Source organism: Calonectris borealis, chromosome 4 (assembly GCF_964195595.1).
Source record: "Calonectris borealis chromosome 4, bCalBor7.hap1.2, whole genome shotgun sequence".
Classification (NCBI taxonomy): Eukaryota; Metazoa; Chordata; class Aves; order Procellariiformes; family Procellariidae; genus Calonectris; species Calonectris borealis.
This window is the reverse complement of record NC_134315.1, coordinates 55558845-55573100: the sequence shown is the minus strand read 5'-3', so window position 1 is coordinate 55573100 and position 14256 is coordinate 55558845. Positions and strand designations below refer to the sequence as shown.

Genomic DNA, 14256 nt, shown 5'->3' with positions numbered 1-14256 from the left:
AGCCTCAAAACCGTATGCAGATCTTAAAACCATTAACTCTACTAAACCATGATGAGTATTTAACAATGAGACTTCTTCAAGTCATCTCAAATATGAAGGCACCATGGGCATCATTTTATTACCCATCACTTTATTACCCATTATCCTATGGTCATTTATGCCCAGGCAGAATATAAAAGCTACAATTTTGTCCCAATTACTATCTTAAATCAAATTTGCAGTCACTTTATGCGTAATACAGGGCAATGGGGAACTGAAGCCATAATCTGACTACAAGAGGCTTCAGCAGCAAAGCTGGTTTCAACAGATTACCTTTTCTAAATGCTCTGCAACCGGGTCACTTAAAGCACTGCAATACAGCGTCATTTAAAACTACAACACACATTTAAGCCTCTCATTCGATAGTTTGCTGTATTCAACTTAAAGAAGTCATGTCTCAGCACTGAATAAAAAAATTTTACTTTTATTAAATTAATGCCTCGTTATAAGCTCTGTGTTGAGCATGCAGATCTTTCATGTCAAAGCAACCAGACTTTCTTGTCCAATAGTCTTACGTTACCCTTAGATTGCATTAGATGAAGCTGCAGAAACCTTGAGAATGAAAAGATTCAAATGATATGCTGAATTCTGGGGACAAATTAGTTCCACAAATACAGAGCAGAATACTATGCTCATGTAAATAGCAGAATTTGGCTTCTAAACTTGCACTGACTCTCCGAAGGCGTTAGAAAATAACACGTAAGTCCAACACATCCTACATGATCAAAGCCTAAGTAGTACAGAATCTTTTATTGTTATGTAAATACAACAACCATAGTGGCCATTAAAAACCTATTCAGATTGTTCTTTGAGAGGCCAACTATTAAATGTAAAAACAAAAATATTTTATGACCAAAACCAGAAGAGGCCTGTTTTGTTACAACAGCTGCTTTTGTAAGAAGTACATGAGTCTGGGGAGAAGAAAGAAGGAAAAAATAATAGAATCATAGAATCATACAGGTTGGAAAAGACCTCTAGGATCATCGTGTCCAACCGTCAACCCAACACACCATGGCCGCTAAACCATGTCCCTAAGCGCCTCATCTACACGTCTTTTAAATACTTCCAGGGATGGTGACTCCACCACTTCCCTGGGCAGCCTGGTCCAAGGCCTGACCACTCTTTCAGTAAAGAAATTTCTCCTAATGTCCAGTCTAAACCTCCCTTGGCGCAACTTGAGGCCATTTCCTCTTGTCCTATTGCTAGTTACTTGGCAGAAGAGACCAACACCCACCTCACTACAACCTCCTTTCAGGTAGTTGTAGAGCGCGATGAGGTCTCCCCTCAGCCTCCTCTTCTCCAGGCTAAACAGTCCCAGTTCCCTCAGCCGCTCCTCATAAGACTTGTGCTCCAGGCCCTTCACCAGCTTCGTTGCCCTCCTCTGGACATGCTCCAGCACCTCCATGTCCTTCTTGTAGCGAGGGGCCCAAAACTGAACACAGGATTCGAGGTGCGGCCTCACCAGTGCCGAGTACAGGGGCACGATCACCTCCCTACTCCTGCTGGCCACACTATTCCTAATACAGGCCAGGATGCCGTTGGCCTTCTTGGCCACCTGGGCACACTGCCGGCTCATGTTCAGCCGGCTGTCAATCACACCCCCAGGTCCTTTCCCACCAGGCAGCTTTCCAGCCACTCTTCCCCAAGCCTGTAGCGTTGCCTGGGGTTGTTGTGGCCAAAGTGCAGGACCCGGCACTTGGCCTTGTTGAACCTCATACAGTTGGCCTCGGCCCATCGATCCAGCCTGTCCAGGTCCCTCTGCAGAGCCTTCCTACCCTCCAGCAGATCAACACTCCCGCCCAGCTTGGTGTCGTCTGCAAACTTAGTGAGGGAGCACTCGATCCCCTCGTCCAGATCATTGATAAAGATATTGAACAAGACCGGCCCCAGTACTGAGCCCTGGGGAACACCGCTCGTGACCGGCCGCCAACTGGATTTAACTCCGTTCACCACAACTCTCTGGGCTCGGCCGTCCAGCCAGTTTTTTACCCAGCGAAGAGTGTACCTGTCTAGGCTGTGAGCCGCCAGCTTCTCTAGGAGAATGCTGTGGGAGACAGTGTCAAAGGCTTTACTGAAGTCCAGGTAGACCACATCCACTGCCTTTCCCTCATCCACTAGGCAGGTCACCCGGTCATAGAAGGAGATCAGGTTGGTCAAACAGGACCTGCCTTCCAAGAACCCGTGCTGGCTGGGCCTGATCCCCTGGTTGTCCCGGACATGGCTCGTGAGCACCCTCAAAACCAACCGCTCCGTGATCTTCCCCGGCACCGAGGTCAGGCTGACCGGCCTGTAGTTCCCCGGATCCTCCTTCCGGCCCTTCGTATAGATCGGCGTCACATTGGCGAGCCTCCAGTCGTCCGGGACTTCCCCAGTTAACCAGGACTGCTGGTAAATGATGGAGAGCGGCTCGGCAAGCTCCTCCGCCAGCTCCCTCAGTACCCTCGGGTAGATCCCATCCGGCCCCATAGACTTGTGAGCGTCCAGGTGGCATAGCAGGTCATTAACTTCTTCCTCATGAATTATGGGGGGTTTATCCTGCTCGCCGTCCCTGTCTTCCAGCTCAGGGGGCTGAGTACCCTGAGGATAACCACTCTGACTACTAAAGACTGAGGCAAAGAAGGCGTTGAGTACCTCAGCCTTATCCTCGTCCTTGGTGGCAACGTACCCCCCTGCATCCAATAGAGGATGGAATCTAGAGCTTGCAAGAATTCCTGAATTTTCAAGTTTGATCTAATCCTTCATCTCAGAGTTACATCTCTGTCTGCCCAAACAGAGTCTAATCTTAATCTGCAAGCAGGCTCCTCAGCATATTTCTGATTGTAAGAAATAAATTTCTCGTAACGGGAAAAAAAAATTAATAGGCTCATCTATTTTTTAAGACATAAAAAGGCTCACCTACTTATTTTTTAAGACAGAAAAGCCTGTGTTTCAAAAAACCTGCCAAAGATTAAGTCATTTTGTAAAATGTGCCTATTAACCAGCTTTCAAAAAAATCTAGCAAGTTCTTTATGTACAGCCAAAAATGCTGTTTTGTTGATGACCATGTCTGATTTTAGAAAAGAAAGCAGTTTAAATAGTTGCTAAGTATGCTGGCTTCCAAGTGACACCTTGCTGTTGTGATCACTGCAGTACAGAAAACTGTTCAGAATTGGAAGCGCTAAGTAGGCTAAAAACAATCCAGTAGTCCACAGCTGTTGCTTTTTTTATCAGAAAGCCTATTTAATATCAATTTAAAGAAAAAAAGGAAAAGTAAAACAGGCCACCCCTTCCTAACATGAAGTGCTGTACACACATGCACTGAACTCAAATTTTATTTCACAAGAGAACTCTTCCAGTCTCTTCCAGAGACTGTATAAGAAGTCTTAAATTCTACCTTGTTCTCAACAGCCAAAAAAAGAACTGTGATGCCTTCACCCTCCTTGTAAAGGGAGAAGTTATGGCCTTTATAAAGATAAACAAGCACTTCAGATCATTTCTGGGATGAATTCTGAAGAAGTGTACTGAATTGCTTTTTGTTTCTCTCCACCATTCTTGCCTTCAGAGCATTAAGTGTCCACACTCTAATGTGTGTGTCATTAGAGGCATAATGTGTAGCAGTCTTGCAAAGAGGGATTCCTAACATTTTCTGGGAATATCAGAAAGCATCGAAAACCATCATCTAATAGCTACAAAGTGAGTTTCTGAAACGGATTTCTGAAAACATAATTTTTCTTTTTCCCTATGCTGCTACAAGATAGAACAAACTGTATGTATATTAATAGCTCATGACACCGTGCTTACTATTCCTTTTACAGGAGGATGTTCTAATATGATGATCTCCATGTTAAATTGGTTTCTTCTTTGATGTAACAAATTATATAAACTATATCATTCCATCAATTTTTAAGAAAAATCAAGTTCACCAGATCATTGTCTTTATCATAGGATATGGCTCTTTCTTCATTTGGCAAGTTCCTTCAGATGCTACATGTTAGTAGCATTCATCATACCTATGAATAGAAGACATTTTAACAGTGCTTCTGATGGTCAAAATTGGTCCAATGTCTGCCATTTTTCCCCCAATTGTATAAACTGGAGAGCCAATATTACTACATTTTGAAAGGATGGGGTGATGCATGCCATTTTGCATGGTTTCACCAAAACAGAACAGTTTAAGCTCTACTACAGCTGAGTCAGAAAAGCCGTATCCCAATGACTTGAGTGGTACTTAGTGTGGGCTTTGTGTGGGTACAAGAATGCTGTATAAATAGCATTTACATGAATAGGGTCCAATTGTGTACAACTTCTTTCCTATGATACACATTCTTTCATATATTCTCACTTATTGTACAAGTACATTAGGCAGATTTTAAACTGGTTGTAAATAACTGGTATTTTAACTGAAGAAAAAAAGTCACTTCAGCTCTTTAAAATAGAAAGTGGAGCACCTGTTTTTCAATTCTTTCCCTAACAAAGATAGTAGAAAGGGTAGATGATGGAAGAAGCTGTCAGATATTTAATTAATAAAGACAGAACCAGAGGAGGAGAGAGAGTGGGAGATGAGAGGAAAGATGGACAAGAACAGATAACTGGAGGAGGTAGAGAGGAGGAAGACATTATAGAAAACTGGGCAATGAAATAAAGAAGCCTAAAGGAATAGGATGGCTTGGAAGAGAGTGTGAAAAGTAAGAAAGGATTCTTAGGTAAAATAGAAGAGACTTGAAGAAAATAAGTACATTGCAACATCAGATAAAAAAGTATGTTTTTTGCCTGGAAAGTACACACTGTATTTTGGACACTGCTGCACGTAAATGAATCGATTAGTATCTTTGATTGGACTGAAGCACTATCTTGCTATAAATGGGCGATGGAATTTTTATTGTGAAGGTTTAAAAAAACACCAAAAAAAACCTGAATCTGCTTGGTTCCTGTCAGCAATCCTTTATGTACATGTTCCATCTCTTTCCCTCAATCGTTGACATTTCCCTGCTTTTCCCCTAATTCCATACGGCAGGAGCCAGCATGTCTGTATATTCTCCCTGAGCTTTGTGGAGAACTAGGTAAGAAAGGGGACTGCCCAACAGGTTTTGCAGGATGAGAGCAAATGTATTTGTATAAAGCATATTAATGGATTTCTAAATTTATTTAATCATACCAGACATTTTTACAATGAATGCGTTCACAGATCAGTATTCTGTTGTGGCTGGCCTTTTTTTCCCCCCCATAGAACAACATCCCGATCCTAAAATCGGTTCAACACATAAACATGGGAGAGGAAGGAGGAAAAATAATGGCTACTAGTTACTTCGGGGAGAGCAAAGAAAAGAAAGAAAGGTAAGTGTGGAAATATCTCATAACTGTTTACTGCTACTGCCGCTCCTCTCGATGGTCACGTTCACTCACTGCATTTCCTCTTAAATTGCTCACTGAAGTTCAGAAGGGGTGTCTTAGGTATTTGTACAACAGGGTCCTAACAGACCAGCAATCCAGTGACTTCCAGTGCGCACATCGGAAGATTGCGGAAGGAAGTGGTCAGAGATATGAAGATGCTATTACCAAGTACACTGGACTCAGAAGACTGACTTCAGTCAGTTCCTCCAGAAGCCCAGGAGGGGTAAGTTAAACACTCCGTGGATAGGGAAGATTTAGATAAGAAAGATGTGTACAATCCTGCTTTGGTTTTAAAACCCTTTTCTCTTCCCATGCTTTGTTCCTGCTGTCAAGATAAAACAGCAGTTTGATTTAAGGAAATCGTTCCAAAGCCTTCATGTAGCACAAGTAGCTATTTGGCAGTACTGAACTCAAGTTACGCCTGCAGGGTACTGGGTGCTGTCGACTGTGAGCACGGTGGGATTTCTCCATAGAGAAGGGATACGGGAATGAACTTAGCAAGGCTAGAGAAGGGAACAGGTGTGCTACTGGCCCTGTAAATAGTGACATGTACTTGTAAGGTTGCATTTAAGGCTAGAAATGTTAAAATAGTCCCATTAATTTAAGTCACATCCAACATCAAAGACAGGAAGTGTTTCTAAATACGCTACCAAGCGGAGTTCCTAGCTGCCAGAGAGCAGGCCACCCTCAGCAACACGCAGACCTCTCCAGTCAAGCACTCCACTCATCCTAGGGACCATAAAGGCTTGCAGGTGGTCACATTTTATGGTTTTTGATATTTATGTTAAATAGCTAAGCTAGCAGAATTTTCAGCTTCCATCCACAAAATATTGTCACAGAATTAATCCATATGGTACAATGCAATTTTAGTTTCCAGTCTGGGTATAATTAAGAGCAAAAGGGGTAGAACAGAGTTTGTAAAGCGCTGGGTATGAGAGAGTTCTCTTCCCACTGTAGACCTCTACTGTTTGGAAGACAGGATAAGAGAAGGATGAGTATTCTGTTATATCTGGGGTTTTTTTTTTTGGAGTGGTGTATTCTAGAGGTAAAGACAATTACTGAAAGGTGAAGAATGCAGTAAGGATGGGGTTTGCAACCGCAGGTTTTGTGCCCTGATGCTCCCCTATTAGTATATCAGGAAGGCCATAAAAATGCACAGGCCGCTGACAGTGGATATGCAAACTCAAGACTACCAGGAGAAGCTGAGCTGTCACCTCCCCAGGCCTCCCAAACACAGGCCTGTTCCCCACAGGCTCATTGGCAGCCCTGACAAATTTCTCCAAGGTTTTGTTCAATCCTCATCATGTCATCCATCCTATACTGCTTAGCTGCTCTCTTCCATGAATCTCAGTCTTCTCACTCAGTTTCCATCTCTCTGTCCAGTCTTACTCCCAAGTCCACTTGCAGAGCACAGGCAGTAAGCCTGAAAGAAAGGCTGCTATTCACCATGTGAATTTAAGTACCTGCTTAACTGGATTTAAATGACTTGTCAAATCTGACTCAACTGATAGGAAGGGTCAACAAAAAATTAAAATTATACACAAATTTTGCACATTTCTTCAAAATTACCGTGTCCCTCAGGCTGGCAAGTATCAGTGGATGAAAGCAACTAATGAACTTAAACAACACTGATTAACTTTCATGAATCTCCCTGAGCTATCACTACACAATGAATAGCTCAGTGTTTTAATAAAAGCTCAGAATTGACTTACGCCTCAGATGTTCCTATAATACATGACTAGGAAGCAGTAAGCTTGTAAGAGCTGTGAAATATGAGGAAAATGGGACCTAATATTGAAGTGGATCACTTAGAATATTTCCTTTGCAAAAGTGTAATTTTTTTTTTTAATTTTCCCTGATTTTTAGATGTGTAAATGTGATTTTTATAAGAGGTTTGTGTCTAACCTAGAAATGGAAAGCATGAAATGAAAGCACTTCATTTATTTTAAACTGCAAATTTTAACACAACTTTGTACAGGCATCTACATTGTCTCAATTTATGCATATTTTGAATTCCAGCTACTTCAGACACACACACATTTATTCCTTGAGATTTCTTATCAGAATTTGTGAAGAAGATGTATCTGAAAGTGCTTCAAGTCAGGGATATTTCTAAGACACATGCCTTGCCAGCACACAGTTATACTTGTACAGTTAAGGTATGCTGTCTTTATTTGCAGGTCCCAAAGCATCCTGCACTAAATTCTGTCCTCTATCTGGAGTTAAATGAACAGCAGTTATGTAGTTTACGTATTTGACAAATTCTTCTGGATATCTGCCGACTTTGTAATCTACCTGAACTACAGCTTCAGAACAATATGAGATCACCAGGGTTTCTGCACAACTTCAAAGCTCCCCAAAGTAGAACCGCGCAACTCTCAGGCTGAACAAACGTCGCCAGGCTGTGTGCACAGCTTTGAGGGTCCTTGAACCACAGCCACTGTTTCAGAGAGTTTACAAATTCTATTAGGCATATCTGGAGCACACATAAATTCTAATACACATCAGCTATTTTTTACACTAAAAGGAACTTCAACATCCAGGAGCCCATGGCTTTTAACTACCATTTTACTCTACCAGAACAAATTTCATTTGGTTGCCATTATATTAAAATTTGTAAATAGAAACAATTTTCTAGACCATATTTAATAAAAAGAGGCCCTGGGAGAGTGTCCTTGCAGTGAAAGCTGCTTATAAAATCCCTCACTAGGAAAAGCTCCTTGTCTAATTAAAATTGAAACTGTCATTAAAAAAATTTCTCCATTAGCTGGAAAACACACATCAACATTTTAAGATTCCTAATTTCCAGAAGTTTAGATGTAGTTCCTAATTTATTCTAATCTAGAAACAAGTTAGAATCTGAAACGTAATGCCTCCAACAGCATCAAGACAGCAGGGCTGCTCGTTTTCTTGAACGCACAGCATGCGAACACACCCAGGTGGACTAGTCAACAGTGGAAAGTGGGTTTTCTCTTACATAAGTAACTGGGTCACTGTCTAATGTCCCTTTGTCATCCTAAAACATGAACTACATCCTGCAACAGAGTTAAAAAGGGATAACGACCAACCTCCTTGACAGATGCCATAGATGAATCTCTGTAGCTTTCTCTCCTGCCAAACGGCGATGACATTATTTTCCCCTTTACTGAACAAATGCTAGTTTATGTTAATATCTCTTTTTTTTTTTTTACGTATTTATAAATAACTAAATTCTCAGAACTTCCAGAAATAAATCAGCTTTACTTGGGGAAGATGGAAAATTATAATGAGTCTTCTCAAGGACTGTCAGCAGCAGCCAAACAGTACTACAAAAAAAGAGGGTAAAAATTATCTGACTTTTTTTACATTTATATCCCAACTATTTTCTTAACCTTTTTTTTTGGGGGGGGGAGGGGGGGGAGGGCGGGGGGAAGGCACAGAGTAGAGCTCCTCATTTCTTTCTCCTATTTCTGTTCTCTGTTGTTCCATTCATCCATCTATTATCCCTGTCTTTCCTCTGCTTCTAGTATTTCTCTCCCTCCCTGCATTTCCCTTAAGGGATTTTCATTCCCTTCTATTCTTATCTCTTGTCTTGGTAGCTTTCTCATTTCCATTATTACTGCTTTGTTTCCTTCAGGTTTCAGCTGTTCTTTTGCCCTTTCTCTTTCCACTTTTATTTTGATGCTACAGAAAGCCAGATGTTCCTCACAGACTTCTGAAACTACCTTTGAATATTCTGGTTTTAGGAAACATACTTGTGAACGAAGCCTTTAACCTAAAGCTAAAGACAAAATGGGTTGGTTTCAGTCTCACATAATAACAAAACATCACAAATATTAGCCTGAACACAGGAACAGTATTCATTAAGGAAGGTCAGTCAGAACTAACCTAACCTCTCTGGCTGCTTCAGAAGCACACTTCGAGGAACATTACTGAAGCAAAAGAGATGCAGTCTAAAAGCAGTTTCCTCCATGTTTGTGTTTTAAAGACAAGACTTTTGCCAAAATCAGTCTCGTTTTTAGAAAATGCTAATACAACATTTCATACTGGCTTAAATTGGTGTATTCTGGCTGGCTAGAAGTAATATGCTGGTGTTGTTAGAAGTCTCATTGTTTCAGAAAAAAACTTTAAAAGAATTAAAAATAATCTTTTTGTGCAATTGATACATCTCTTTTCTAAGCAGTTTATTAGGTTGACTTCCATCTCTTGCAAGAAAACTAGCAAAAGAGCTCTCAAGATGGAAGACTTTTTTTCATTAACTTTCATTCTTTTCATGTCTGAGGCTACCGACTACATTTTTTAATAAAAAGCAGGCAGGTTTATTCCTATCTTCCCAAAAGCAATATTGGACACAGCCATGCCTGAAGCTTCACACCCTCCTGCCTCCTTTATTTTGTGAACCAGTGTCCTGAAGACAGGCCGTAGCTTGTTACACCCTGATCTGTGGTTCAGTTTGGATTTGGTGTTTGACAACCATCAGGCTGACCCCAAAACTTGATACATAGTTGCACATGGTAATTCTTCAGGGAAACTGGGAGAGAAAATTGAGGATATTGGGAGGAAAGGGGCAATATAAATCTTTGTTCTGACAACAGTGTAGCTAAATGGACAGTACTTAAATAAATCCATCTAGGTTATAGCCTGTGTACCTTATGTATCTTGTCATTGTGCTATTACTGCTAGGTATTATAAAAAGAATCTAGCAGGTTGCTTTCGCAGTTTGTTGCCCAACTAAGCACCTAAGTATGTATTAAGCTTCATCAGAGCAGAGGCTGCCTTCCATTTCCTGCTAACAAAACCAGTAGTCTCAAAATGGACTAATATTTTTATCAGCTTTCACTATTACACCATAACATCAACACTTCAAACAAACTGACACATGCCATAAAAAAAAAAATTGTGATCTGTATTTGTATTCTGCATACAAACTCCTACACGTGGTGGTTCTCCATCTTTTGGGGCCAATGGATTACCGTTGAGTGGTCAACATGTAACCAAGTTCCTGATTTTTATTTTATTAATTTAGATCTGTGGAATAACTGCAGCCTGCTTACAATAACCTCCACAGGCCACTGCTCTAAAATAGAAAGATTTTCTTGGATACAGTGTGCTTGCACGAGTATACCGGTTACGTTTTTTTGAGGTTAAAAACCAAGAATTGACTGGGGAAAGGGGCCATTCATTGTGAAACTGAAGCATTACATTAGTAATTGAAAAGTAAAAACCTGTAATTGTTCTTATAAAAACAGAAGTAAAGTACTGGTGGTGCACATGTCATCTCACATATTCAAAGTGTTCTACTGCCAGGATACTTAAGGCAACTTGCCTCTCAAAGCCAAAAGTTGACTATTGTTTAAACTGTACTCAGACACAACTTTAAAAACTATAAATGCAAGCAACAAAAATGATAATTTTGGAAAGAACTGATATTAATGAGAGGAAATCACTATCCTCTAGGAGGAAACAACTGCCCTGAGAATGTCTTCAGAGGAATACACACTTGGAACCAGAGTGGCAGCAGAGATATTTCTATACAGTACAGATAATGCAGATCCATGTATACATAACAAGTCTTTTTAACAACAGAAATCTTTTGATTGGAGTTAGAATATACCTGCTTGGGCTTCCATTTTATATCATTAGTATACAAACCAGCTAATACCATACCAACATTCATAAATACAGAATAGACCATATGTTTAACCATAAGGCATTACTGCAGTCTCTGCCACAAACACGTGTTTGTGGAGCATGATTTATGGAATGATAGACGATATACAAGCTATAGGAAGAACAAATTCATCCTTGATTTAATTCTAAGGATTTTGAGCTTTTATGCAATGCGTTACCAAAAAGAATACTATAAGCTGAATGAGGGAAGCTAGTGCACTGATTGTATGAGCTTAAACATAGATCTTAAACATGGAAAGTCATTATTAGTTGCTAGCCAAGGTGAAACTGATTTCAGTCTTTGCCACTCGCTCCTTGGAGCAACAAGATCTGCTGCAGAGGCTACTTAGAGTTTGCCTTGATTTCAAAGACAGTGGAATCAGGCCCTGATATGTGAAGAAGTGAGGGGAAAAAAAAGATTCCTTTCTATTTTCACATGCAATCTCTCTGGGCAATTATGGACAGGTGCTGATAGATTCTACAGGAAAATTATTTCAGTCTTCCTGAAAATAATTATAACTACTCTCACTTATGCAGCAAGCTGTAGCAGATTTTCAAACTGTTTACAAACTTGCCTGCAACTGAAGCGGTCTCATCTAAAAAGGAGTGCTGCACTCATTCTGCGCCAGCTTTTCTGAACAGCTTTTAGCTGATGCCCTGAAGTTTTTATTTTTGGAAGCCAAAACAGAGTTAGCTACAACTAGACTTTGACCAGAATGATGAGATTAATAGTCCTACTTTGTGAATGTAGACAGGAAACATATGCAAACTAAATCCTGGTGTCTTGTCTTTTCCACCCACATGAAAAGAGAGACCTTCACTACATTGTTATAGTTTTACCTAATTCTGACAAAATTTGATAGTTATTCCTTATGCCTGACCCTGGCAGCTTCTAATTTGAACCATTCTCCAAAGGTTCTCTGTTGCTTTAAAGGAGTTAAATAAGTATTTATCCTCATTTCACAATCAGCAAAACTGAGGCACTGCAACTGCTGCTTACCATGGAAACTTCTAGTTAAAAGTGAAAGGTGTGTGATCTGCAAAAAAACTACTGATTTACCTAAGGCCACAGGAAGTGCTGATGTCAAACCCCTGAGCCGAATTCAGGAACTGCCACCTCCTTACCCTGGTTGCGAACCACAGCTCCTTGCCCTCCGGATCTGCAACCTAGATCCAACCATCTCATTTGGCAGGCTGGCTGGGTCTTTGGCAGCTCAAGGGGGGGGGGGGGGGGGGGGGGGCACTCCTTACCCATCTCTGAGATCTACGTTACAGCCAGATTTCTGGGAAATGTTTTACGGTGACTGTTTAATAATACCAGGAGAGCTGTAGTTTGTGCAAGAGGAAGGGGTGGAGAAGAGAAATTCATTGAGCACTTTCTAAAGAAAAATCAAGTACTATACTTTCTAGATTCACATGGCATTTGTTGGAAGCTCCGTGCAAGTGGCGATCAGTGTGAAACTACTTAATTTACAATTTTAAGATAAAAAAGGCAGAGATAATATGGCTGCATTTGTAGGCATGAGTAATGCTCTTTCTAAAAGCCGGAGAAATACGAGGATCCTTGTGTCTTCCACAAACAATGAACGGAGATTATAAAATAATCTCCTAAACGTATTACCCCAACTGTCTCCATTATGCAAACAGTAACTGGGAAAGCGTCCTGGGGGTGCCTTACATAACTCCTTGCTCTGAATCTCCCTTCGCACTCGGGGAATTTATCTTTCCTCTAACCCACTCGAATTCAGACACAGGACCGCGAGTGCCCTGGGGGGAGCACCACGGAGCTCACCCGCCAGGCGCCGGACTGGGGCAGAGCCGGCAGGCGGGGCCGGCCGGCAGCAGCGCAGGAGCCGCGGAAACTTTGCGCCGCAGGGGCAGGGGCCAGGCAGTGGCCACGGCAGCGCGGGGGGAGCTCGGCGGAGGACCGCTGCCGCCCCCACCCTCCTCCCGGGCTGAGGCGCGGAGGGGAGGAAGGCGGCCGATGAGGAAGTTGCACCAGTCGCCTCTCCGCCGGAGACGAGCGGGCGGCGGCCTCCGGGGGCAGAGAGGCGGCGGCAGGGGGCTACACAGCGCGGAGCTGGGGCGACTTACCCATGGTGCCGCCGCGGCGTCCTCTTCCTCCTCCTCCTTCCCCTCCTGCTGCTGCCGCCGCCGCCTACTCCGCTGGCGCGGAGGGAGGCGCGGGAGGCGTGTGCGCGGAGCGGGGCGGGCGCGGCAGCGGCGCGGAGCCTGCGTGCGGCGCGACTATGAGTCAGGGTAGCACATCCGGGCAAGGCCGCCTGGGAGACACCCCGCCCGCCCGGCGGCACCCTGCCGCCGCCCGCTGCCGCCGCCGGGGAAGGGCGGGCAGCCACGGAGGGAGGAGGCGGTGCGTGGCCGGCGGCAGCGCCCCCGGCCGGGAAGGAGGGAGCTGAGGGGCGGGAGCCACCGCTCCCCGCGGGGACCCGCCCCTCGCCGCGGCCCCGGGCCTCCTTTGTTAGAGGGGCTGGGGTGGGGCCGCCTGCCTGGCCGGGGGGTGGCATGGCGGTGAGGGAGTGAGGGGCGCTGGGCTGACTGTTAGTAACGGCTGCGAGCGCGCGCGGCGTGGTAACGCCCTCCCACGCACACCCGTCGCGCTGCGGGCGGCTGGGGCCGTTCCTCTGTTTCCCGCCGCCCCACACCTGTCCGGGTCCTCCGGGGAGAAGGGGCTGAGGTTTTACCTACGGGGCCCCGGGAGGGATTTTTCTGCGGTGCCGGCCATCCCGAAACATTCTGTGAAAGGCAGGGTGCCTCGGCTGCGGCTTGCGGTCGGGGCTGTTGGCTGGTGAAGAGGAGCGGGGCTGGAGACCGGGTTAGGCAGCGGGGCAACGGGCGCCGAGAGGGCCACGCCCGGGTCCGCGGTCGCTGGGCGGGCAAGAAGCCGCCTCTTCGAAGTTCCTGTGAGGGCCCGGGCCCCGCCGAGGCTCCCTCCCAGCAGCCCCCCGCCGGGGGGTCGGGCCGCAAGCCGGATGTAGCGGGGGAGTGGGGTGGTTAAACATGGGGAGCGTGGCGTTTAAATTAATACTTAAGAATATGGACTCATCTTAAGGAGCAGCATTTTGCAGGAGGGGGGGATTAAGCTGGATGGAAAAGCGGTTTTTAGGTGGGCTTAGGTGTGAGGAAAAGAATCAGTGGAGGAAACCGCCAGGTGAAGTCCAATTGCTGTACATTTTGCTG

The 14256-nt window shown here is 44.0% G+C and overlaps 1 protein-coding gene across 3 annotated transcripts in view; it reads right to left on the bottom strand.

The window, feature by feature from the left end:
• Positions 1-13514, bottom strand: part of RAP1GDS1 (Rap1 GTPase-GDP dissociation stimulator 1) — a 102942-nt gene extending 89428 nt beyond the window's left edge. The window contains exon 1 of one of the 3 annotated variants that reach the window (XM_075149591.1): positions 13153-13514. In XM_075149591.1, the coding sequence (XP_075005692.1) occupies positions 13153-13156 (4 nt within the window). In that variant the 5' untranslated portion in view covers positions 13157-13514. The remainder of the gene's footprint in view (positions 1-13152) is intronic. The other 2 variants (XM_075149590.1, XM_075149595.1) reach the window with 2 other exon arrangements.
• Positions 13515-14256: the final 742 nt, after the last annotated feature.